The sequence below is a fragment of the Pseudoliparis swirei genome, chromosome 5 (genome assembly GCF_029220125.1).
Source record: "Pseudoliparis swirei isolate HS2019 ecotype Mariana Trench chromosome 5, NWPU_hadal_v1, whole genome shotgun sequence".
Classification (NCBI taxonomy): domain Eukaryota; kingdom Metazoa; phylum Chordata; class Actinopteri; order Perciformes; family Liparidae; genus Pseudoliparis; species Pseudoliparis swirei.
The window spans coordinates 11,290,818-11,314,930 of NC_079392.1; the positions used below are offsets into that span (position 1 = coordinate 11,290,818).

General features: G+C 43.7%; 1 protein-coding gene across 1 annotated transcript in view; it reads right to left on the reverse strand.

Moving 5' to 3' along the window:
• The window catches only part of LOC130194181 (uncharacterized), a 40,657-nt gene extending 23,544 nt beyond the window's left edge, over positions 1-17,113 (reverse strand). Inside the window, exons 1-2 of the mRNA XM_056415073.1 lie at positions 16,960-17,113; positions 14,346-15,976 (exon numbers count right to left, since the gene is read on the reverse strand). Coding sequence (XP_056271048.1) covers positions 14,346-15,297 — 952 coding nt within the window. The 5' untranslated portion in view covers positions 15,298-15,976; positions 16,960-17,113. The remainder of the gene's footprint in view (positions 1-14,345; positions 15,977-16,959) is intronic.
• Between the last annotated feature and the right edge of the window lie 7,000 nt (positions 17,114-24,113).

Consider the following 24,113-nt stretch of genomic DNA (forward strand, 5'->3'; position numbering starts at 1 on the left):
GCACTAAACCCTTTCCCGCTTTATACATCCCCTGACCTTCCCCGCCTTCATGCACACCTATCAACTTTCCCTCATCAGCCATGCAGGATATAACCAGGCCATCTCCACTCATGTCTTTGCTTTCCAGCCAACTGAACGCCAACCCTAACCCTAGCCCAGTATCCAGCAGATCTAGATCCAATATTGTCCCACATTTACATTTAATTTCGCTCTCTTTTGTGTTCTGTGAGCTCTTGAGAAAATATATGTATGTGTAAAACTGGCTGACTTTGCAGTGCCCGCAACTGTACTGGAAATTCCAGTTGTTTCTGAGGATTACAGATTGGAAGTGTGAAATGAATCACATGCGTTACCTCCACACCCCCTTCTTGCATTTGGCACATTTGCCTCTGTTGATTTGCTATATGTTGCTATCATGGAAAAAAGTGCCAAGTCTGATCAGCATGAGATAGGCTTCTGGAGTACAGTATGTGTCACCACGTCAGAGTCACGGCTCCGAACGGCAATCTCACTGGTGACTAATCTGATTCCATCTGACAGCTTTCACATAATCTCCACATTGTCCCTAAATAGAAGATAGATAGAAGAAGGATTTTGTGAAAATGGAGACTGTGAAAGTGGAGACTGTGAATGAATCAAACACAGTCTGGGCTGCTGTACAGCGTGGAAGTAATTAATTATTAGATATGATTAATGACAATGATCTGTACTTGTATGACTCAATTGATGTTAAAATTCCAAAGGAAATCAAATCGAAAGTTATTCTATTGCAAATGTGACATACTAAAAAATCATACTGGTGTCATTTGGACGTTGGGGAGCAACATTGTTTGCTGTTTTCTCTCAACGTGACTTTGAATTATATGGCCTGTTTAGGCCATGGACTCACTTCCATATAAAGCAGTCTGTGCAATGAAAAAAAACAGTATTAATTTGAGTATTAAATATTTCTAACCAAAGGTTTACAGTGTAATTCAGTCATAAAGAGGCAAATAACCATAAAAGGCCAGAAAACATCATTCCAAACATCTTAAACCACTCATGCAGCAATATCCACTCAACTTCTTCAGCCATTGCTCTGGGTTAGCATCGGCATGCAATATGCTTATGACTCCAAGCTGACAAATGTTGCATGAAGGAGCAAGCTACAAAGGATAGAGAATGCTCAACCTCAGCCCAAAAGAAAGTAGAATCTTTAAATTGAATATTTCATGAATTTTCTATCAATTTAAAATGGACTTTTACTCAACGGAGAATATGGGACTGTTCTAACACACATAGGCTACACCCTCTACTCGTCTGGAGTCGGCGCTTCAAGAACCTTGTGTGCGCCCGTCATGGCGCGAGTTCAATCCTTTCTAGGATGGATCTTCACAATGCCTGCTCCGAGTGCCTCGGCGCAGTCCACACAGAGAGCGTTATTCAGCAACCATCAGCCCGCCGAATGCTGGCCAAGATTTGACACCAGCACCGGTGGGATCCTTTCTGCCACTATTATGCAATGTTTTGTTGTGATGAGAGCAAGCCCAAACTCAAGACTGAAGCCATTGAGGTCCCCTCTCCAGGCCCCTCTAAGACATAATGGCGAGAGCTCCTCTCCAGACTTGGCTTCTGAGAGAGACAGCGTTGAGGAGGGCTGGACTGTCTGCAGACTGATTGTGCAGACCATCCAGGCGGCATTGCCAGAAAGTGTATTGGTTTCAATGCTGGTGGGAGGTTAAATTCCCTGTCACGTGCAGTTGGGTCTATTCTCTCATGGTGGGGTGCGTGTTCTCGTTGGAACGACACAGGACTGGTGAAAAAGGTGGGGTGTGTGTCGGTTGTCTTGTACCTGTGTGAGTGAGACAAAAGTTTAAAATATTGTAACGCTCCTTCACTGAGCACATGCTAATCCCTCGACCAAGGGGGCCTTGCTGCTCCTCCACTGCTCACTGATAAGGGTGTAAGAAGGTAGGGTGTGTGCTGCCTGTGTATCTGGGAAAGCACATCCTGATGCGCGCCCATGATTTGAAGATGCAGTCCAGCACAGGGGTATAGACCAGCTCATAGACCTATGGTTCCAATATAATACATGATGTGGGTCAAGTCTGACTGAACTGCATAAACAGGACAATTGATGAGGACAAAGAGCAACATGAGGAAAATTGAGAAAGCATGCAGACAGAGGAAATTCCTGAGAGTCCCGATACTGGGCATAAATAACACAGCTGAAATCATCTTGCTGGGAGATTTACAGAACGAGTGTAACAGAATAGAAGATCCGATATAATCAAAAGCCAGATAAAATCCCTTTACATTGTATTGTTCATTATCCCTCATTAGCACCTAAACCTCACACCACTTCAGTACATGCAGACTCATAACTTTAACAAGATGGTGCACAAAACAGAAGAAATTCTAATTGGGCAGTTTTATAAATGCTTTGCAACCACTCGGTCCATCTCTCATGTGCACAGCGGCATTGTGTTACTATTTAAGAAGTCGAGGCATTGTGATCCATGTCCTGGGAGTGCAGTTGTTGTTCAACCCATAATTTGTTTAGGTAATTCAATTTCTGTCTGCAAACTTGTTATCAATCACTCCAGTATTTTCAGTTTATCCGTCACTCTAATGAGGCTACTTTTTTTCCCGCCTCCCTCGGGTTGTAGGAAATAATTTAAATTGATAAAATAATACAATCCTACTGCACATGGAGAAGTAATGAAAACAAGTCAGTGGGAAATTAATTTTAAAGCACAAGGAAAATGTGTATAGCCTCGTTCAGCAAAAAGAAACATGACTGAGCTCTTTAGGAAAACCTTGAAATAGTTGTCTCCATATACTGGATGTAAGTTTCCCCCAGGAGTGCTATAAAAGGATCACTTTGAATAGTTATACCACAGGTGCTTTAGTGGCTCAGTGGTCATGTGAAGACTTCAGGGATGAATCTGGACTTTATAGCCCACTGTTCCCCAATTTGCGTTGACCCTTCAGTCTTTTTAAAATCATATCGTATGATTAATAATTTGTGCCCAGCATGTACTCTGCATAGGTCTAAGAGGCAAATGTTCTGATATCCTCAATCTCCATCACTTGTAGAGCACTGTACTAGGTAAAGGATGTGTTGTATTAAGTAAAACAAACACCCAAAACATTTTTTTTAAATGCTAATAACTGAAAAAAGTAGACTCTTTCTGGGAATATACATCATTGCTACTTGGGATGTTGATGGGTTGGTGTTCATCAGCTGGTTGCAGTTCAGTTAATTTAACTAAGTTATATCCTGGTACTTCACTCTATATAGTAATGCATCATTTGTTACATACTGGTCAAATATTTAGTATGTAAAACCTTGATATTCAAAATAACAACTAACGTACAAAACATACGAGAAGTACCTCAATGAATTCAGAACTAAAGCAAATGAACGTTAAACTTGTAAGCAATAGGCTACGCGACGCTGGTTGTCATAGCTGAGAACTGAATAATCACTGAACATTTTGAAAGCAAATTGTTAATCTAAAAAAACAGAATAGTACCTTTACTAGAATTATTGATCAATAAATAAGTGATCAGTTAGACATGTGTTGAGATACCAGAAAGGCACATCACTGCTGTTGCACGCCTTGCTTTCCCCTAAGACTAAAGTTATTTATCTACTCTCACATTTTTTTTATTACTGTAAAATTGTACGGGTTACGGGTACTGGAACTAACAAGCACCAGTCGGAGGCAGATGGTCACGCGGGACTCTTTTACTTGTTTCAGGCAGGGACAAAACCAGGAAGTCAGTCAAAACAGGCAAACAAATCCGAGAAGGGGCGAAACCCAGGGTCGACAGAACAGATGAAACACGGCCGGAACAGGTGGAGCAGGCATGGGACAAAGATATGGAGGGTTTGGCACTAACACACAAGACAATCTGGCAGAGGACAAGAGCAAGTCAGGGGACCTCCTTCGTGAGGGACTAATGAGGGAATGGGCAACAGGTGAGATGGGCTTGAGGACTAGGTGAAGGGAATGAGGGATGATCAGGTGTGACGGGCAGGATCTAAAAATGACATGAGAGTTAATGAACCAGGCAGACAAGGTGAAAACAACAAATATGACGCAGAATTCGTTACAAAAACATCATCATGACTAAAAACAAAAGTAGAAAAGAAAAAAGAATCCATTACCACTGGCCATAATAATTAGTGTCAGCGTTATATTGATGTTATAGTTATATTAATGTTATAGTTATATTAATGTTATAGTTATATTAATGTTATAGTTATATTACTGATTGTTTAGGTGTTGTTTCTTCTTTGCTGAGGTGTCCACCCCACCCACAACTATTCTACTCCTTCAGCTATCTAATTAATAAGCAAGCTAAGAGTTAAATATACAATACATAATTATGTTGAAGCCTTGAAGGCTCACTAAATGGGTCACATGATGTTGGAGCATTAAAACCTACTTGCACAAAGCCATATTTAGCCCTAATCTCTTGCATTGAAATATATTTGCAATAAATTATGCAGGTTTATTAAAGCAGAGACTATGAGCAAGGGCAGCAAAAGTCTTTTTTTTTAATTGTGTCTTGAGAATGAACTCTCCTGCTCCTAGGCCATACGTAATTTTACTTTAGCTTAATTAAATCAATAATAGTGTAATTCATTTTTTCTGGTTTAATTACATGCTAATATATCCAGTGGGATTTGTCTTTTTTTGTCCTGCTTGTGTTTCTTTCTCTCATTTAGTCGACCTTGAGTCTGAAATCCCTGTGTGTCCTTCATTAATAATTAACAGCTGTGTGCTCTTCTCCAGAGATATATGTCTGTTGCCTTTGTTGGCATCCTTGCTCTCTTCTGTCTCTGCAGTGGTGCGAGTGCTGATAGTCTACAATTCTCTGCAAAGCAGTGGGGGAATTATCAGGACCTCTTGAACTTCAGAACCACCTCCCCCCTGTGCTAGATGAAGGACTTGAATTTGTTCCCCAAGAGAACCTCCTGCAGAATATGGCTGAGCTTTCTCAGGAAAGCCAGCAGATGCCACTCAAAATTAGGTCTACCTGAGAGACTCCACGGGGGTAAGCTGTCAAATATTCATGATTTTCTCATAACACTGGAAGAATATTCGAAAAGCAGCTTGCATTGTCATTAATATCCACCTTTAGTTTGTTTGAATACAGTCTGTTATTAAATTACAATCATCTGTTTTATGATTAAAATACACATCAGTCCCCACTAATTAATTCTTCTGAGCAAACAGAAGCTGTTGTTTGTCTGGCATACACTCAAGGGAGTGACTCTGTGTTTGTTGTGGTATTTATAAAGTTATGAGGTCTGCGCAAATACAGCTGGATCACTTTGCTTTTCTCCAGGGACGAGTTATGAATTTTGACCAGTGTTGTGGTAGGTTTAGCGTTGGCCAGAGTTAAACTTTATTATACCTTTAACTCAAATACGAATATGCAGTCTCAAGTATGATCAAGGCCACTCTCAAAGTGATTGTTACATTGAGGGAATTTAAAGGGCTTCTCAATTGGCTCACGTAGAGATGTCCATGTAATATTGAACTTTAAAAAAAATGTCAAGGCTGAAAATATAATGTATATCTTTATTGTCTACCAATCCAAGAGCATACCAAAAGTAACAATCAACTGATCCTGTTCAGAACTATTGTCCTTTTTTTGCCCTCAGTATACACAGCATGGACAGGTGCACACTCACTCACCAACAAACGCACAAATAAACGCACACCTGCAACGGATCTCATGGCGGATGTGAAATGACAGATACATTAACCAAGAGTTGGATCAAGAGCACTCAAAAGATGATTGAATGCATTATCAAGGAAACTGGACTTTAAAAATAAATAGTTTTAAGCGCCATTCAAAAAGGGATTAACATCACAGGGGGGAACGAGAATGAAACATTCACTGTGCTTCTCTGTAATTTCAGTAATCTTTCTAGACGGCATGATAACCATTGCAAAATTACAGGATGTGTTCTGCAATAGAGATCGACATTCAGCCCGACAGGCCAAAAGACAACACCAGTACCTGTAACAGACATGATGACTGTTCATTTGATGACCTTTTTACTTTGTCCTCATCCGATTGGTTACCAAATCTAAAATCCTGATGTTGTGAAAAAGTTGTGTTGTTATGTTATAATAAATATGTCTATCAGCATAAACATTGTTTTACTTCTTAAGTAGAAGGACAGGCAGTTTTTTTTCCCATGAAAAAAACAAAATCTAAGGAAAAAGCTCCAGACAGGATTTAAATTCTAGGATGTCCAAAGAATCTGGTGAAAAACAGTAGCAGCTGTATTTATTGCTGGAATGGAAGGGAGAAATCACTTCAAGTACGCAGATAGTTTTACAATCGCCAAATGAATCCAGTCTGAATGGGGTTTATCAGTCACATCAGTAGCAAGTCAAGAAGATCAGAAAGAACAAAGTGTATCCAGTGAAGAGAACAAACACATTGCAGCCCAACAGTATTTCAAGAGTTACATAAAGCGATGTCTGAGGAACCCAGTGGTCTACAGACAGGAATTTTTAAACAAATGGCAGATTGTTGGTTTTAATGAATAAAAATGAAACACATATTACACTCTAATAATGTTGTACAATACAAGAGGGAAGAACATCTAAAAGAAATAAAACAAGCTAATGACACAATTAAAGCGGAACCGCGAAAGCCATGACTCCAAAGTGTAACGGTCGACATTGAGCTACTCAATAATCGGGATAAAGGACCCACAATGCACCAGTGGAGGTTCAGCACCCCCGCCGCCCCACACTTAGAGAAGACATCCGGGATGTGAACCTGGACAAAGCTGGTGACACTGCTCTGACCCTGATGATGTCCAGGACTCTCAGGTCAACTGTGCTGCCTGTCAATCATCCGTCTACGACACAACTACTTTCTTCCGGCTGGCTCCATGCTCGGCCAATCTGGTTCACAGACTGTTTCATTGACGTTGCACATCGTCTTCTTCTTGAGAGTAGGTCGAGGCTTTGTGTTCATGTGACTGCTCAAAACTGCTCCAAGAAGAATAGTCACAGAATGAATTACGACTGTAACGACTCGTGTGTAGACCCAAATGCACCCTCGACTCTAGGGATCCTTCGAACTTATATTCCACACTCTGGAAACGGCAGGCAGAGTATCAACAGGACGAAGGGCTGGTAGGTTCTCGGGGAGTTGGACTAGCGGGTTAACCAGGGACAGCCAGGGTCGGCGACAGGACAGAGTATCAACAGGACGAAGGGCTGGTAGGTTCTCGGGGAGTTGGACGAGCGGGTTAACCAGAGACAGGCAGGGTCGGCAACAGGAAATCCGTCTAGAAACAAGTGTTGGAGAGTCTGGCATAGAAAAGGAAGAACAATCTGACAAGGTGTGTGTGAGGCAGGAGACTATATAGGGATTTGATTAGTGATCAAAGACAGGTGTGTGAACAGGTGAAGGAAGTCAGACTGACGACGGAGAGTGAGGAGGGTGTGGAGCTGAAACTGTGACGACTCTTTCATCTGTAAACACATTGCTGAGAGGGGCTTATTTATTGTACTATTTTATACTGTAATATCTGGTTAATTTCACACCCACAAAAAGACACACTTGTTATTAGAAAAATGAAAGCTATCACTAAGTTGCTGTTTGGGGACGGATTTATTTTACGTCTTACGACAGTTCATCTTAAATGGATAAAAGTTATTTGCTATAAGTGAAAAATATGATGTATCAAATGCGTTCCTGCAGACATTTATGAATAGCTGTCAAGTAATCTTCTGTGCCCTCAAATCTATTTGCTCAATTAACCATGTGAACACGTAATTGAATCCAAAAGTAACGTTGCATGAAAACCTTCATATTTTTAGACTTTTTTTTTAGAAAAACATGTGACATTAAAAACTGTTCAATATATTTAATAGGAATAAATAATAGGACTTTGGCTCAAAATAGGAGCAGGAGGGACATTTTGCCATTGGTGGAGGGAAAATATGTAACTCTGAGAATATTGTAAGACACTGACAATGAACATATAATAAAGGTGCATGAAAATATGAATATATATATATATATAGCCTTTTATGTTGAATATGTAGAAAGACCTCTAAATACTCCTCTGCAGCTGAACACTGCGTACGCTCTGCATCTGTCTTCTCACCACCAATTTGTCCTCCCTCTTTTCTGTAGATTAATTATTTCTTTGATCTCAACTCTCTGGTCCCTCCCTCTCTTCCTTCCACTTCCACTACTGCCACTCCCCCCAGCATCAGCAATGAGAACGTATTTACTGCTAGAAAGGAAGGTGACCCCACCTGTGGCCAGGCTGGTGGAATGAGTGGGAACTACCATTTATCAAACTGAATAAGCAGAGGGCTTTTAAAAGTTTATCATACTCGGATGTTGATTCTTCGCAACACTTTAATATTAATATTTCCTTCCAGAATGTTTGACCTGGTGATGGTGCTAGAGGGAAAGGTCAGTCATCAAGTAATGAAAAAATGTCACTCAATCGAGTTTTTAAATTCTCTAAAGAAGCATTAGACAACTGATAAATAAATCGAAAATCACATCTCAGAGGAGATGTTTGTTAAATTCTACTTATATTTTACAATTCATTAAAACGTACTGTTGGCAGATGTAAGAGTTCGAGGATTAAAGGACATTTAAAAAAGCAGTTGGGCATGCTGTATTGTGTGATAATAAAAAAAAGTCAATATTGTTAAAAATATAATTCTCTAATTTAGTCTATGAACAGTACAGTTAGGAAGGCAAATGGACTGCCGCGAACTTTAGGTGTTGTGTAATTGTAAAAGATTGTAAAGCCTCTGTGTAGTGTCAGGAAGAGGAAAGCAATGCTATCAGTAACACACAAATCCACTTGACGGTTGGAGCAACTTCCGCCTGGAACACAACCAGTAAATGTGTTGAGTGTGTGAAAGTCTGCCCGCCCGCTTTCTTTCACCACAGTGTCGTGTCCACACTCTACACATTCACGAGCACACACAACAAGAGCACACACACACACAGAAGCTCAAACCTTCCCATGCCTCTCAGTTAGGAGATTGTCTGGATCTTGCCTATTTCATGGATTAGTTCCAGGAGGAGGTTTTAAAATGGTATCTGGCTGAACATTTTCGTATATATTGAACCTCTGTATAACCTTGCCGCTGCCACAGTGTCTGCCAGAGTAAGGCTTATTTTCTCAGTAATAAAGGCCGACACATAAGAATATCCTCGTTCCTGCTGTGTACGCTGTGAATGCCGCACTTTCTCCTCCTTGTCCATCACAGAGTCTTTAGGCGGGAATATTATGAAGGCACATTTCAGAGAAATTGTATTGTGGAAACCTGAAAAAAAGGACAACAAAAATTCTGTGCATATGAATCACGGAGATGATTAGATTATTCAAATGGAACAAATGAATTAAACAATTCTGAAAAGTAAAACTGATAAAGGTCATAAAATGAAAAAAATATAAGGCAAGAAAATCAACAAATATGTGACTCTTCACTGATGGCTGGGTTCTGGAGCATTCTGGGTAGTCGTAGGGGTGAGAAGCCCTTTTCGTTTAAACTTGTTTTCTCCTGTTTAGGGAGTTCGGGAAAATACCTGTACTTTCTTTTGTTTCTCTGTGCGGGCGTGATGTTACATTAAAATATGTTTTTGTTTGTTGTTTCGGCCCAGCCTCACACTGATGATTATTTGCAATCAATATCCAAATAAATAAAAATTGTGGACTCATTGGTCCTTATTTGGGAGGTGGGGAGACCTGTCGTAATGCTGCGCTTAGGTTTCCCCGAGACTGAGTGTTACAACTATTGCAGTTTTTCATGTTGTGGCCAAGTTCCCATGTTTCAAACCCTAGAAATGTTCTGCAAGTGTTGTGAGTAGGACACGATGGGTCTCATGAAAGGACCAAAAGTAGATGTATTTTCAAGTGGCACATGCTAGTTATTGAAGATAAGTTGTCACACTCAACAATTTACTCACATATAGACTTTTCTCTAACAAAGGACTGATTGGTCTCCTACCAGAACTATTAACACTGCTGAATATATTATGTATTAATTTCTGAGAGCAGGGTTTTAAGCTCCTCTATGTGAAGTTATTTTTGTATTGTTAGTGTTCATGAACCGGAATGCTCACATAGTAATTTAGCATTATGCCCACCTCCTCATGGACAGGAGTCAGTTTACTCTGCAGTCATATGAGTGCTGTAATAAAGAAAACATATGGAAAGGGAAAATAAATATGGAAATGTAAAGACAAGAGAAATAAATGTTAATAGAACTTTAATTTAATCTTTATCTGTATGTATGGATATATGTCTTTAAAATGTGTATATATATATATATACATATGTATTGTATTGCCACCTACAACAGTGAAGCAATTCTGTGACCAATAGACTTCCCATTAATTTGAATTCCTGAAACTGATCGCATGATTAAATAAAAATGTTCATGGATAATAATTTAATAGACCAGAGGCAGCCTTTCCGCACAGCATTTGTATTTTGGGAATCCAAGCCCTGGTCCTATAATGTACATCAAAAGGAGTCTTGTTGACAGAGTTCTGACAACATTCAAAATAGATGTCACTTTACCTTTTAATGAACAAGTATGAGCCTCAGGTCATTCTGTTAAAAGTCTCACTTTAAAGGCAGCCCCGTTATGAAAGAGAACCCTCAAAACTCCTCCTTCCTTCAGGACTTCTCATGACCTCATCACACATGCAAAACTGGAACACATCAAGGGGAATTAGATCATGGTGCCTGCTGCTGTTTGTTAATGAGGTCATGACTTCATGAGAAATCTACTCAAAGGCTTATTTATTGTTCACTCTTTGCCCCGGAGAGCCAATTAAGCGGTGTGACACGCGTGTTGCCGTCACCAGTAGGTTCCCCCCCCCCCTAAGCACCAAGAAGGACTGAGCAGCCAGAGGGATAGTTGGTAATCATGTTTATTTCCATGGCAGACTGTGTTTCTGCTCTCCACCCTGACTCCCGATCTGCTGTCCAGCCAGCTCCTTTATGGAGACAGCCTCAGATACACCAACACACGTCATCAGCTGGACTGATTACCACTCTGATTAGCAATTAGTCCAGCTGATGACAATCAGACACCGTTCCCTGAACCACACCCCGCTCCACCCACTCAGCAGCCGAGCCTACACACCCCACTGCCACATACCTCCACCGCCCGACTTAGGCCAGGGCAACATCCGGCCTGACCTACTTCCCCTCCCCCCCATGAGAGCGGGAGAGGAAGTCGGCCACGACCATCTGTGTACCCGGCCTATGGATCACCTTGAAATTAAAAGGCTGTAAAGCCAGATACCACCGAGTGATTCGGGCGTTGGTATCTTTCATGCGGTGGAGCCATTGGAGCGGGCGTGGTCCGACCAGAGGGTGAATGAGCGTCCCAGGAGGTAGTAGCGCGGGAGTCGACCGCCCACCGGATGGCGAGGCACTCCTTCTCCACCGTGCTGTACCTGCCCTCCCTCTCCGACAGCTTGCGGCTGATGTACAGCACGGGCGGTCAAACCCTCTACCTGCTGGGACAAACGGCCCCCAGCCCTCTGTTCGACGCATCAGTCTGCAGAGTAAAGGAGAGAGAAGTTAGGTGTGTGAAGGAGTGGTTCCCCACAGAGAGCTTGCTTTACCTCCTCAAACACCAACTGGCACCGCTCCGTCCACTAGACCGGATCTGAGGCACCTTTCCGGGTCAGGTCAGTCATGGGGCTGGTCAGCTCCGCAAAGTTCGGGATGAACCGCCTGTAATAGCCCGCCAGCCCCAAAACTGCCTCACCTCTTTTTAGTCTTGGGCGCGGACAGGCTGCGATGGCGGCGGTCTTGTCCACCTGAGGGCGCACCTGCCCGGCGCCCAAGTGGTACCCCAGATACCGTACCTCCGTCCGTCCAACTGCACACTTCCCCGGGTTGGCCGTAAGCCCCGCCTGCCTCAGGGACTCCAGCACCGCGCCGACCCGCTGCACATGCTCCGCCCAGGTGGTGCTGTGTATGATCACATCATCCAGGTAGGCGGCAGCATATGCAGCGTGCGGACGCAGCACCCGGTCCATGAGGCGCTGAAAGGTGGCTGGGGCCCCGAACAACCCAAAGGGAAGCGTGGTGAATTGGTATAACCCAAACGGAGTGGAGAAGGCCGTTTTTTCCTTAGACTCTGGCGACAGAGGAATCTGCCAGTAGCCCTTGGTTAAATCCAGTGTCGTAAAGAAACACGCAGTGCCCAGTCGGTCCAGGAGCTCGTCGACCCGGGCCATTGGGTAAGCATCGAACCGTGACACCTCGTTCACCCTGCGATAGTCCACGAGAACCGAATAGACCCATCCTTCTTGACCACAAGAACAATGGGACTACACCAGGCACTGTGGGACTCTTCTATTACCCCATCTCCAGCATTGCAGCCAATTCCGCTGAACCACCTTTCTCTTGTGTTCAGGTAACCTGTAGGGTCGTAACCGCACTGTCACGCCCGGAGGAGTCTCGATCTCGTGCTCTATGAGGTTGGTGCGTCCTGGAAGGAGAGAGAACACATCAGCAAACTGCTTTTGCAACCGGGCAATGTCTGTTTTCTGGGTCCCGGAGAGACGGTCTTCACAAAGGAGCGAGGCCGGATTGGTGGATTTTGGGACCTCAGGCCCCAGCTCCTCTCTCTCAGATACCGAGGACACCAGAGAAACAGACTCCGCCTCCCTCCATGCCTTTAGGAGGTTGAGGTGGTAAATCTGTGTAGCTCCGCCCCTATCAGAACGCACCACCTCATAGTCGACATCCCCCACTCGCCGTGTGACCACAAAGGGCCCTTGCCACTTGGCGAGGAGTTTAGAGCTGGAAGCAATACAAGTACCTTCTCTCCCGGTGTGAATTGTCTCAGACTGGCACCTCTGTTGTACAGCCGCTGCTGACGCTCCTGGGCCTGGAGCAAATGCTCACGTGACAGCTGACCCAGGGTGTGGAGCTTTGCTCGCAGGTCCAGGACGTGTTGGATCTCGTTTTTACTGGTGCTCGGCCCCTCCTCCCAGTTTTCTTTAATGAGGTCGAGCACCCCATGAGTCCTGCCGAACAAAAGTTCAAAGGGAGAAAATCCCGTGGAGGCCTGGGGAACCTCCCGTACTGCAAACAACAGAGCGTCAAGCCATTTATCCCAATTACGTTCGTCATTAATAAATTTACGGATCATGGACTTCAAAGTCTTATTCAGACGCTCCACCAGACCGTCGGTCTGTGGGTGGTACACGCTGGTCCGAATAGACTTGATGCCCAGTAACCCGTAAAGTTCTCTCAGTGTTCTTGACATGAACTGGGTGCCCTGGTCAGTCAGAATCTCTTTCGGGATTCCGACTCGGGAGATGACCTGAAACAGCGCCTGTGCGACACTCTTTGCAGAAATGCTGCGCAAGGGCACCGCCTCCGGGTATCGTGTTGCGTAATCCACGAAGACTAACACAAAGCGATATCCGCGTGCACTCCGGTGAAATGGCCCGATGAGGTCCATAGCGATTCGCTCAAATGGAACCTCCATTAATGGCAGAGGCGCACCTCGAATGGCCGGAGGGTTTACATTGACAGTCCGGGCAGGACGCACCAACGGCGCACATCCGCCCGGATGCCCGGCCAATAGAATCGGGTCATTATCCGGTCCAGAGTTTTATCATATCCCATGTGACCAGCCATCGGGTTATAATGAGCCGCCTGGAAAACCATTTCGGCGGCTCTTCGGCACCAGCAACTGGGTGCTTTCCTGCCCTGTGTGAGTGTCACGGCTCACTCTGTACAGCCTGTCCCTGATCAATGTGAAGTGCGGATAGGTCTGCGCTGCGTCAGGGCGCACCAGCTGACCATCAATTCGTATCACTTGGTCAAAGGCTGAGCGTAGAGTATCATCCCGAGACTGCTCGAGTGGAAAATCTTCCATGGAGTGAAACTCGGGAGCCGGAGGAGTCGCCATAGGAGGCTCCCCCGGTTCCCCCTCCCCGTCTGCAGTGTCGGACAACCTCGCGTCACCGCTGAGCACGGCGCACACACCGCATGACCCTGTCTGCCGTGAACGCACCCCCGCAGCCTTCCCCATTAACTTGTCAAAGCCCGGCCAATCGATTCCCAAGATTAAGGGGTGCGTAAGGCGGGAGCTAACCGCAACCTTCACGTTATGCTTTTTCCCCCCGTATCTAATCTCCGCTGACACTATGGGATACTCGTGAATGTCCCCATGCACACACCTTATCTTCACCCACAATGCCTCCACCAATGCCCCGGGTCGAACCAGGCTCTGGTGGATCATAGACTGTGTACAGCCGGAATCCACCATTGCCTGATGTATACCCCCCTGGATTCTTACCGCACGCGCACGTCGCTCCCGGACCTGGGGAGGGTGTTGGAGAGCCGGCAACCCGGATCACCTGGCCCACCTCCATCAGCGGACACTCCCGTCGGATGTGTCCGGGCTGTCTGCACCTCCAACACGCCTGCCCTGGTGTTTGAGGGACTACCTGTGGGTTGGGAAGGGTGCCGGTGTTTACTGGGGCCGGTATGGGTTGCGTCAGGGCCCGCATCGGCCTGGCCGGAGCCCGTGCGCTGTCCCCCTGGCCGCCGGGGTGCACCGCCAGGTGGTCCTCCGCCCGTGTGATGGCGGCCTCCAGCGACGTGGGGCCGTGACATCGGACCCACTCTGCTGTTCTGGTCGGTAGCCCCTCCATGAACCGCTCCACGACGGCCTTCTCCACCACCGCCTGCGCCCCTTCCGTGCTCCCGGGCTGCAGCCACCTCGTCGCGGCGTCCCTCAGCCGTTGCGCGTACGCAAACGGCCGGTCGTCGGGCCCCATCGTGGCCTCGCGAAACCTCCGCCGGTGATCCTCCGGAGTCAGACCCAGCCGATCCATCACCGCCTTCCGCATGTCCACGTAACTTTGGCGTGCTGCTGGGGGAAGCCCCAGGGCCGCAGTCTGCGCCTCCCCGGTGAGCAGGGGCAGGAGGCGAATCGCCCACTCCCCCGCTGGCCAGCCGCATGCCTCCGCCACCGTCTCAAAAGTCTCCAGGAACGACTGCGGGTCGTCCCCCGCCGTCATTTTTTGGAGTTCCACCCCCACCACGGGGGAAGCTACAGGTGTGGCCGCCGCTGTCTGGGCAGCGAGCCGTTCCAGGGCGCGCGTCTGCTCCTCTGCCTGGGCCAGGAGCTTCCCCAGTGTCTGCCGGCCTGCCTCCGCCTGGTCCTGCACCATCGCTGCTATCCTCCCCAGCATCTGCCCCAGCTGAATCCATGGCTGTTCTGGGTGCTGCTGGATGCTCTCCATGTTCTTTGTTGTTGTTGCTTTTTTTTTTTTTTCCACACAAAAAAAATGAAAGGGTCCCACGTTTGGCTCCAGTGTGACACGCGTGTTGCCGTCACCAGTAGGTTCCCCCCCCCCTAAGCACCAAGAAGGACTGAGCAGCCAGAGGGATAGTTGGTAATCATGTTTATTTCCATGGCAGACTGTGTTTCTGCTCTCCACCCTGACTCCCGATCTGCTGTCCAGCCAGCTCCTTTATGGAGACAGCCTCAGATACACCAACACACGTCATCAGCTGGACTGATTACCACTCTGATTAGCAATTAGTCCAGCTGATGACAATCAGACACCGTTCCCTGAACCACACCCCCGCTCCACCCACTCAGCAGCCGAGCCTACACACCCCCCACTGCCACAAGCGGCTTCTTGGGCAATTACTTAACAGTCAGGGCGAGGTGGTTTTTGGCCAACATTTTCTTTTTTTTTACTTGAGCAAACAAATATATATAATATGTTTAGTTGACAGCGGTTCGCGTAAAAATACAAGATACAACATTTATTTTTATAAAATAAAATGGGGGCTGCATGGTGGTGTATAGTAGCTGGAGTTTACACCTTCCCCCCCTGGCAGCGTGGGTTCCCTCTGGGCTCTCCGGCTTCCTCCCACAGTCCAAAGCAATGCAGCTCAAGTTCATTGGAGGCTCTGAAAAATGCAAAAGAAAAGTATGACCCAATCCCGTATATACGGTACCGCACAAGTTTGTGGCATTTTTAAATATCACTTGATGTTAAACTCTGTACTGGCAGAGTTATAAATGGGAAGTGGCTGAAAGGGCCCCCATAGACATCTGTGGCTGAAAGGGCCCCCATAGACATCTGTCCAACATAACAGTAATGTTTGTAAATGATGTTGTTCTTATTCAATTTATTGTTTATGTGGACAAACTGGCTTGAGTTAATTCAAGCAATTTATACTAATGTAAAATAAAAGTTTACTTCATACAATAGAGATATAAATGCAATAGATGCCCACTAGGATTACCTTTGACAATTACAAAAATTATAACGGTTATCAAATCATGGCTGCCGATCAAGAATCAAGCATAATTTGACATATTACATGTTTTGTATTGGGATTGAAACTCTAGAGGGAGACACCGAGCAAACACATCCTTAAAAACAAGTACCGTACAATAAATAAATAATGAAAATCATGTGCACACAAATTTGAAAATATTGTTCTCTAATTCATAATTTCTGAAATGTGTACTCCCAAATCAATTGTTAGGCAGATGACTTTCGACTGGGGGGGGGGGGGGGGCTCTACAGGTCTGGCAAACAGATGAGATGCTTAAAAGTTGGTGTTTTTTATAGTTATTATTATTGAAATGAGCTTCAGCTTATGAAAGATAAAAAAGGCTGTGAAGAGCCACAGACTTAAAATAAATCCCCTTTTCGAAGCCGTAGTAGCTCACTACAATATGCTTTTGAGTTCAGGTGAGTGTGAGTCCTCCTCCAGTGAATGCGGTCGACTGTCTGTCTCAGGCTGCTCTATATGTACCAGTGCTTTATCGCTTACACTTTCTCCAAGGCCGTTTCTTTATTTTCCATGGCAGCCCTCTAATAGAGCTCGAGCCCACTTGTCAATGCACTGTGAGAACAACAGAAGAGGATTCATTCTCTCACTCTTATTTTTTTATGGACTCCTTCCTTCCTGAGATGACACCAGATGGGCGGATGTAGCTGCCAGCCTGTCTTGGCTACTTGTTCTCCAGCAACCCGGCTGCCTGTTAAGCTGAACACAAGAGGAAATGTTTAAGCTAACATTTTTGCAGATGGACTTTGCCACGGAGCAGTGGTGCTTTTCAAAGAATAGTCTCCAAAAAAGACACGGGAAATAACTTCAGGCACCAAAATGGCCCCGGTGCACGATGATGTTTGTGTATCCTTTGCATCTGAAGAACCATAGAAATTAGGCAAACTATCAGAAAAAGAAAAAAAAGATACAGATGAAATTTCACAACACATGCATGCAACATGGAAACGGTCATGTTCTCTCCATAATTTGGATGTATTGATGTTAAAAAAAGAGGTATGCAGTGGGAGAAAGAGAGAGAGAGCCATATGTGTTTAGTATTACTGTAATACCCTCCAATCTGATAATATGAATTATAAAGTTCCATACATTGAGATATCTACTGTTAAAAACATCAAAAAACATTTCTCTATACCGCATATTAAATAGGAATCCAGTCAGAGACAATTAGGAATAGAAACTCCTCCCAGAGGGGGGGACAGAAATGTAGTGCTCATCCTGGTTTCCATGCAGGTAGAGCTCTTAAGCTGATCGAGGTTCCTGGATTCCTGCAGTTTGGGTTTGATTCGTCAGCATCTTGTTGTGTGATTAGCTCAGTGGCTATTTCCCCTTCTGGGTGGCAGCAAAGGATACAGAGGAGCTCGGCCTGATCAGGATTCATGTCACACAGCTCAGGGATGCGTAATCACTCAGCTGTGTGGACCCAACAGGTCAGGGTCTGACTCAAGGGTCCTCTCATGGTCGCTGACCTCAGCAGGGATATTGCATTTCAGCAGAATGAGGATCAGTTGAAGACACATTAGAGAGGTGGACGAAGCATTCTGTGGCCAATGGTCTTTGACTGTTCTGCCTCAGCAGCCACAAAGTGTGAGATGGATATCAATCAGGAGCAGTAGCTTCTTTGTTTGTATGAGAATATGTTTACTCTACGGATAAACAAATTAGAATAAATCCCTTTAATGCTAATTTAATTAATTCTCTACTCTGCAATTATGTTTTAGTAATCTCTTTGTCTCACTTCAGTGGGCAAACTTTGGCTCTTAAATTTCAGCTTTTCAACTCTACCTAATAAGGCACGCTGGCACAAACCAACACATTGCAGCGGATTCATTTTGGATTGACCCACACCTGGCTGCATAGTTGCCAAATGTTTAAACAAAATTAGTCCAGTTGACCATTGTACGTCCATCTGTGGTGACAAACCCAAACTGCCGGCACACATGCATTACGGCTTTACGCGGCACATGTACGCTTCTCCATTGAGCATCAGTCTTGCCGATCTACGTACACACGCATGAGCGGCTACTCTCCACGTTGCGTGGAATTGGCACCGGACGCTGATTGCAAACAACGAAAAAAAGAACTTGCACTTTGGTGGTTTGGTCACAACACAACCGTTTAGCTCACATACGCTATACCAATGATCCGTAAAGCAACACAAACACAATGACGGCCAAAATGTGTCAAATATCACTGAGAATGAGCGTTACACTTTGAATCAGCTGCGTGTTGGAGCACAGTGCAATTTCACAATCAAGCAAATCAAGATGTTAATTGAGTAAACAGAAGTTAATCAGCAGAATGTTTTCAGGGTTTTGTCGCCCAGAACAAAATCAGGCAGGATTATATTCCCGGGCACGTGTTCTTCTTCTGTCACACACGGTGTCTCAGATACTGCAGGTCAGATTTTTTACAGCGGCATGCTGTGCATAATTACTATATGTAGCTAAGTACAGGTGAACACTGTCTATATTTAATATTTTTGTATTTGATTTGATTTGTTGTGTGTTGTGTATGCATGTGTGTTGTATATGTACATATATATTTTGTTTTGTATTTTACTTTGTATACTTCTATATCTTTCATCCCTGTTTTTTGTGTTTTGTTTTTTATTCTTGTGTGTTTGGTTTATTGGTGCTGCTACTGTTACGACAAATTTCCCCTTGGGGATTAATAAAGTATATATCTATCTACCATCTATCTATCAAAATATATATTTGTTCCTGACTCTGATGGGACTGTAAACACTGGCGGTGTGCGGTGTGTTTCCTGTTGCCATACAGTCACAGGGTTTTTAGTGCACGCGAGGGTCTGTAAACCAGTGTCTGTCTGTGTGTGTGTGTGTGTGTGTGTGTGTGTGTGTGTGTGTGTGGGTGGGTGTGTGTGTTTAAGCGAACGCTGTCAATGGCTGTGCACCTTTCTATGTGTGAATGCTTTGAAAAGCTTTGAGACACTCTGGGGAGCCTCTCTTCCCCCTGTCCCTCAGCCTGGCAGTAATCGCTGATTAGAAGCTCAGCTCGTTTCGTCGCTGCAAGGTTTTTCTCAAGATACCGGAAACGCGCCTCGTCTGAGCTGTCAAAAAGCCATCGACTTTCTGTGAGTGACACGAGTGCATAACAGGACACATTGTGCGTGTGAATATGTTCTTGTTTCTGTGAAAAGAAAGAAGAGAAAAATGGGGGTTGGGAGTCCTCAGTCCGAGGTGATGCAAGGCCTGGTTGGTTGAAGCAATATGAAGGTTTGAGTTTACTCAAGTACTGTACATTTGAGGGACTTGTTCTTTTGGCTACTTGGGGATTACCATTTCATCATTTCCATTTAATTAAATTTAATTGTTGAGCACTTTGAGGTATAAAAAATACCCATGTAAATTTCCCTAAAAAAATTGCCAGTACCTTTACATCCCCAATAGATGGCTTTGTTAGGTTTAGAGATTTGGGGTTGTGACAAGCACAAAATTATCTTATTGAATATTATGCATTGCTGGAGATTAAACTGTCCAACAGTATATGAAGTAGTTTGAGTTTGTGCAACCTTTAATATATGCAGCACTAAATTGAAGCATACACATACACAAAGCACTAATCCATATAGATGTTGATTAAAAAGAAAATGAATATTTGAGCCCCGAGACAAAGTTACATCCAAACATAGTTTAGGGTTTGGGTTTGGTCCGTAAAGTCCTATAAAAAACACAACATATTCATCATGTACATTCTTATTTTACTCCCACTATTGCAGTACTGTCGCAAAATGTCCTGCATATCCTTTAATAACAGGAAGGATGGCCGACCTCCACCCCTCTCAACATCCGCTTTCCCACATGTAAAGAAACATTCGTACAAGCAAACAATAGGTTATTAACCTTCAAACCTTTCATTGTAATACTAATTTCCCTGCTGCTAGAATATAAGAAAATAGCTTTTGATTGTTCCATACTAAGACTACAACACATCGTGCCTCAACTCTGATTCTCACTCTCCAGCCTGCTCGCTACCACACTTCTTGGCCCATAATCCATCTCATCCAGACTGCGACAGCATCCCCTTGACTCTGCGTTATGTTGGGAGGGAATCATGAGCGGGAAGGCGAGTCTCTGCTCCCATTTCCTGTCTACATAGGAACAGAATATATGTACCGGTGTACTGTTTCAACGGTCGGTTCAGACCCAGCACACATCAATATTAGTTAATTTGGCACAAGGGCTAGCTAGCTTATTGTGAAATGCAACATTTGACTTTTTTGACAACAGTAAATGCACTATTATAACAGTTGTTACACATATTAGCATGCCACAATGCATGTTCATACAGAGGTCGTATTGATATTAGTTTGCAACATTTGTGCTGAGCAAAACAATATCTCTCGTAAACTGGCAAAGCTACACAGCTACAAGCAGCATTAAGCTTCACCTAAACAACTGGATTCATGTGCAATCGCACACATTGGTACAATTCTAATGTGTGAAAGGGGCGTCTTTCGGCTATTATTTTAGTGTCAACATCAGAGAGAAACGTAGAAATTGTAGCCCTTTTTATTCAGAGTTGTAAATATGTCAAGTGGATGCATTCGTGTTTTGGTCTGTTGAGGATACTGTCAGTATAGAAATCCAACTTCTTTGTAGATGATGGATTTCTCATATGACTGCTGAACATCCAGAAATATATAAATATATAGTATTTTTATTCTCTTGACAACTTGACGTGTTCTAATGATGATGCTGACAATAAGAAATGATCAGACTGTAAGTCAGCTCTCCAAGTTGAAAAAATGGCTGCTTTTTAACAGTAGGAAATTGTTTCTGAGTGGATTTTACCCTGAAGAAAAATCTCTTATAAACATCTCAAGACCGTGATCTGCAAATAATAATAATAATAATAATAATAATACATACAATTTCTATAGCGCTTTTCAGAATACTCAAAGACGCTTGTAATGCACATAAACACCAACTAAAATTGTTTAATACACACAAAATCCTCCATTATATATTTGCAGCACTTCTACTTTTGGTGTGAATATGAGATTATAAAATGTTAATTACTTTAAGAGAATTAGCAGATTACCACAAGAGGGCCACTAAATGCAGGATTAGACAATTGCTCAATTGTCATTCAACCCTAATGTGGTCTCCAATCCCAAGAGATCTGAGGCACTCTGATGAACCTTAAATCCTTTGTTAAGGAGCGAGGAACCACGTTACATGGACTTATGAGGCTCTTTGTTGGGGCCACCGTAAAACAAGGTCCCTGATGTTTTCATGAAGGGGTTTTAACTCAAGTCAGAGTGAGCATCAGACCTCTTGGGAATGCTGGATGTGGTCTTAATGTGAATGGGCAATAATTTGTTCAAGTCTTCTTTGACACATCTTTTGAGCCGGCTTTTGGGTCGGCTGCAGCTCAGTGGGGAAAGTGGTCATCCTGTAACCACAAGGTACCCGGTTTGATCCCCACTCTCCATAAGTGCATGTCAAAGTATCCTTGATCAAGACACTGAACACCCAGTTTCTCCCTGGGCGCTTCACTGCAGCCCACTGCTCCTTAATAACTCAGGATGGGTCAAATGCAGAGATGAATTTCTCCAAGGCAATCAATAAAGGATATATTATTTTATTATTATTAAATAGCTTTTGATTGTGTGGAGATTTCCTGGCAGCCTTGAAAAAGTCTGGGACATAGGCCTAATCATGTTACACTTTGTTCCATATTTACAAAAAAATACATGGGAGTGGTATAAATCTGTTTCCTGATCCAATATGAGGTCCCGGAAGAGGAATGTCGTATGTGTACGGATTGTAAAGGCCACTGAGGCAAATTTATAACTTGTGATTCTAGGCGATACAAAATAAAGTAAATTAAATTGAATCTCCACATAATATTTTTTGCATTTCCCAAAACTATTCCTTAAACTTTTCCTCTACGAACCATCATACATTTCAGTTTGTTTTTTATGACCAGATACTTGCAAAACTAATGAGATTCACAATAGCCTTAGCTGTGCTTTGTGTTTTGTGCCGATTAGCTAACATTCGCATGCTAACAAGCTACATTATGGTATTGCACATGGCAGAGCGGGCAGCAGAAACAGAACTACTTTTTTGGAATATACAGTATTCTCAGTACAAAATCCATGAACCAATTTCCACCAAAATACCAACAACAAATTTTGTGCTGCCTCATTCAATTCAATTCAGTTTACATTGCATAGCCCAATATCACAACTTACAAATTTGCCTCAAAGGGCTTAACAATCTGTCCACATATGACATCCCTGTCCCAGGACCTCACATCGGATCAGGAAAAACTCCCAAAAATTAGAAAAAAACATTTCACAGGGAAAAAAGGGAAGAAACCTTCAGGAGAGCAACAGAGGAGGATCCCTCTCCAGGATGGACAGAAGCAATAGATGTCATGTGTACAGAAGGACAGAGTTACATAAACACATTCAATGAAGGAACCTTCACCTGTGCAGATACCACACAGATGGGCAAAACTTAAGGTCAGGGAAACACCAAGCAGTTGGAGTGCTGGTGGCGTTGGTTGTTTTACTGCCACGAAAATAGGGCTCTTAGAGTTGTTTTCTTTTTTTAAAAGTGGGATTGACGGTCCTCTTGTGGCAACAGTCTCCTAATTAGATCATGAATTACTCTCGTTTTAGTCTTTATTCCATTCGTTTTAAGAGGCCACTGTAAAATTAAACTGTAGATCTTTCAATATTTGACCATAAAGTGCCGTTGACTGCACATACAGAACAAATTGCAATCCCCTTATTACCCCCCCCCCCCCCCCTTTAATTTCCTAAGCATTTGCAAACAACACCTGCTCTAAACACCGGCAACGCATTCGGGCCGGGCTCCTCCCTGCCAGTGAGCTGTGAGGTCTGAGCGGCTCATTGGCTTTATGATGATTACATTTTCTGAGATAACCTTTTCTTGCTTTGCACAGATGTCAGTAATTTGGGGGGCAGTTTTGTCACAAACAGATATTTCTGGTATTAGTTAGGGTACTTTGATATCCAGCATCACAGGAAATCAATGATGGGTGTGTGTAAATTAAATCTTGTGACATCGCCATCTGGGCTTGAAGGTTATGTGACAACCAAGTAAAACAAAAAAAACAAAAAATATATATATATATAGATTTATATATATATATACTCAAATTAATTATGCAATATATATATATATATATTGCATGATGAATTTGAGTTGATCTCCCTTTTATGTTCAACACTATTTGTTTCCTCTCGTATCTTGTTTGCTCTGTTCCTCTCTTTTACTGTATTTCCCCATTAAGCTAAAAATGGTGGAAGTTGCTCCCTAATGACCTCTCCTCTCATGCATACTTTATGCAGTGTTCTCATTCACATTTGAAAAGAAACTAATTCACAGGCATAAATATTTGATATGGACCTTTTATATTCCCTCCTCCCACATTTCAATTAACTGCTGAATGTGAATCTTTGGGCTCCGAATGTACAACGTTGCTCGCCCCCAAGGAAACTGTTCTCCTCATTACCTTTATGTCTGTTATACCACCATAAAAACAGGCAACACAAAGCATTAATCAAATTGTATTTGGCATTGATTAACTTATAAAAGGCCTCTTTAAGTCGTCCCTGTTGACCACGTTAAGGAGACTTCAAGTTTCTGATGATTCTGACTCAGATGGTCACAGCTTTAAATGCCGTCAGGCGTCTTCTCATCTCACAGAACCACCTGTACCGTAAGACCGAAGGCGCAGGA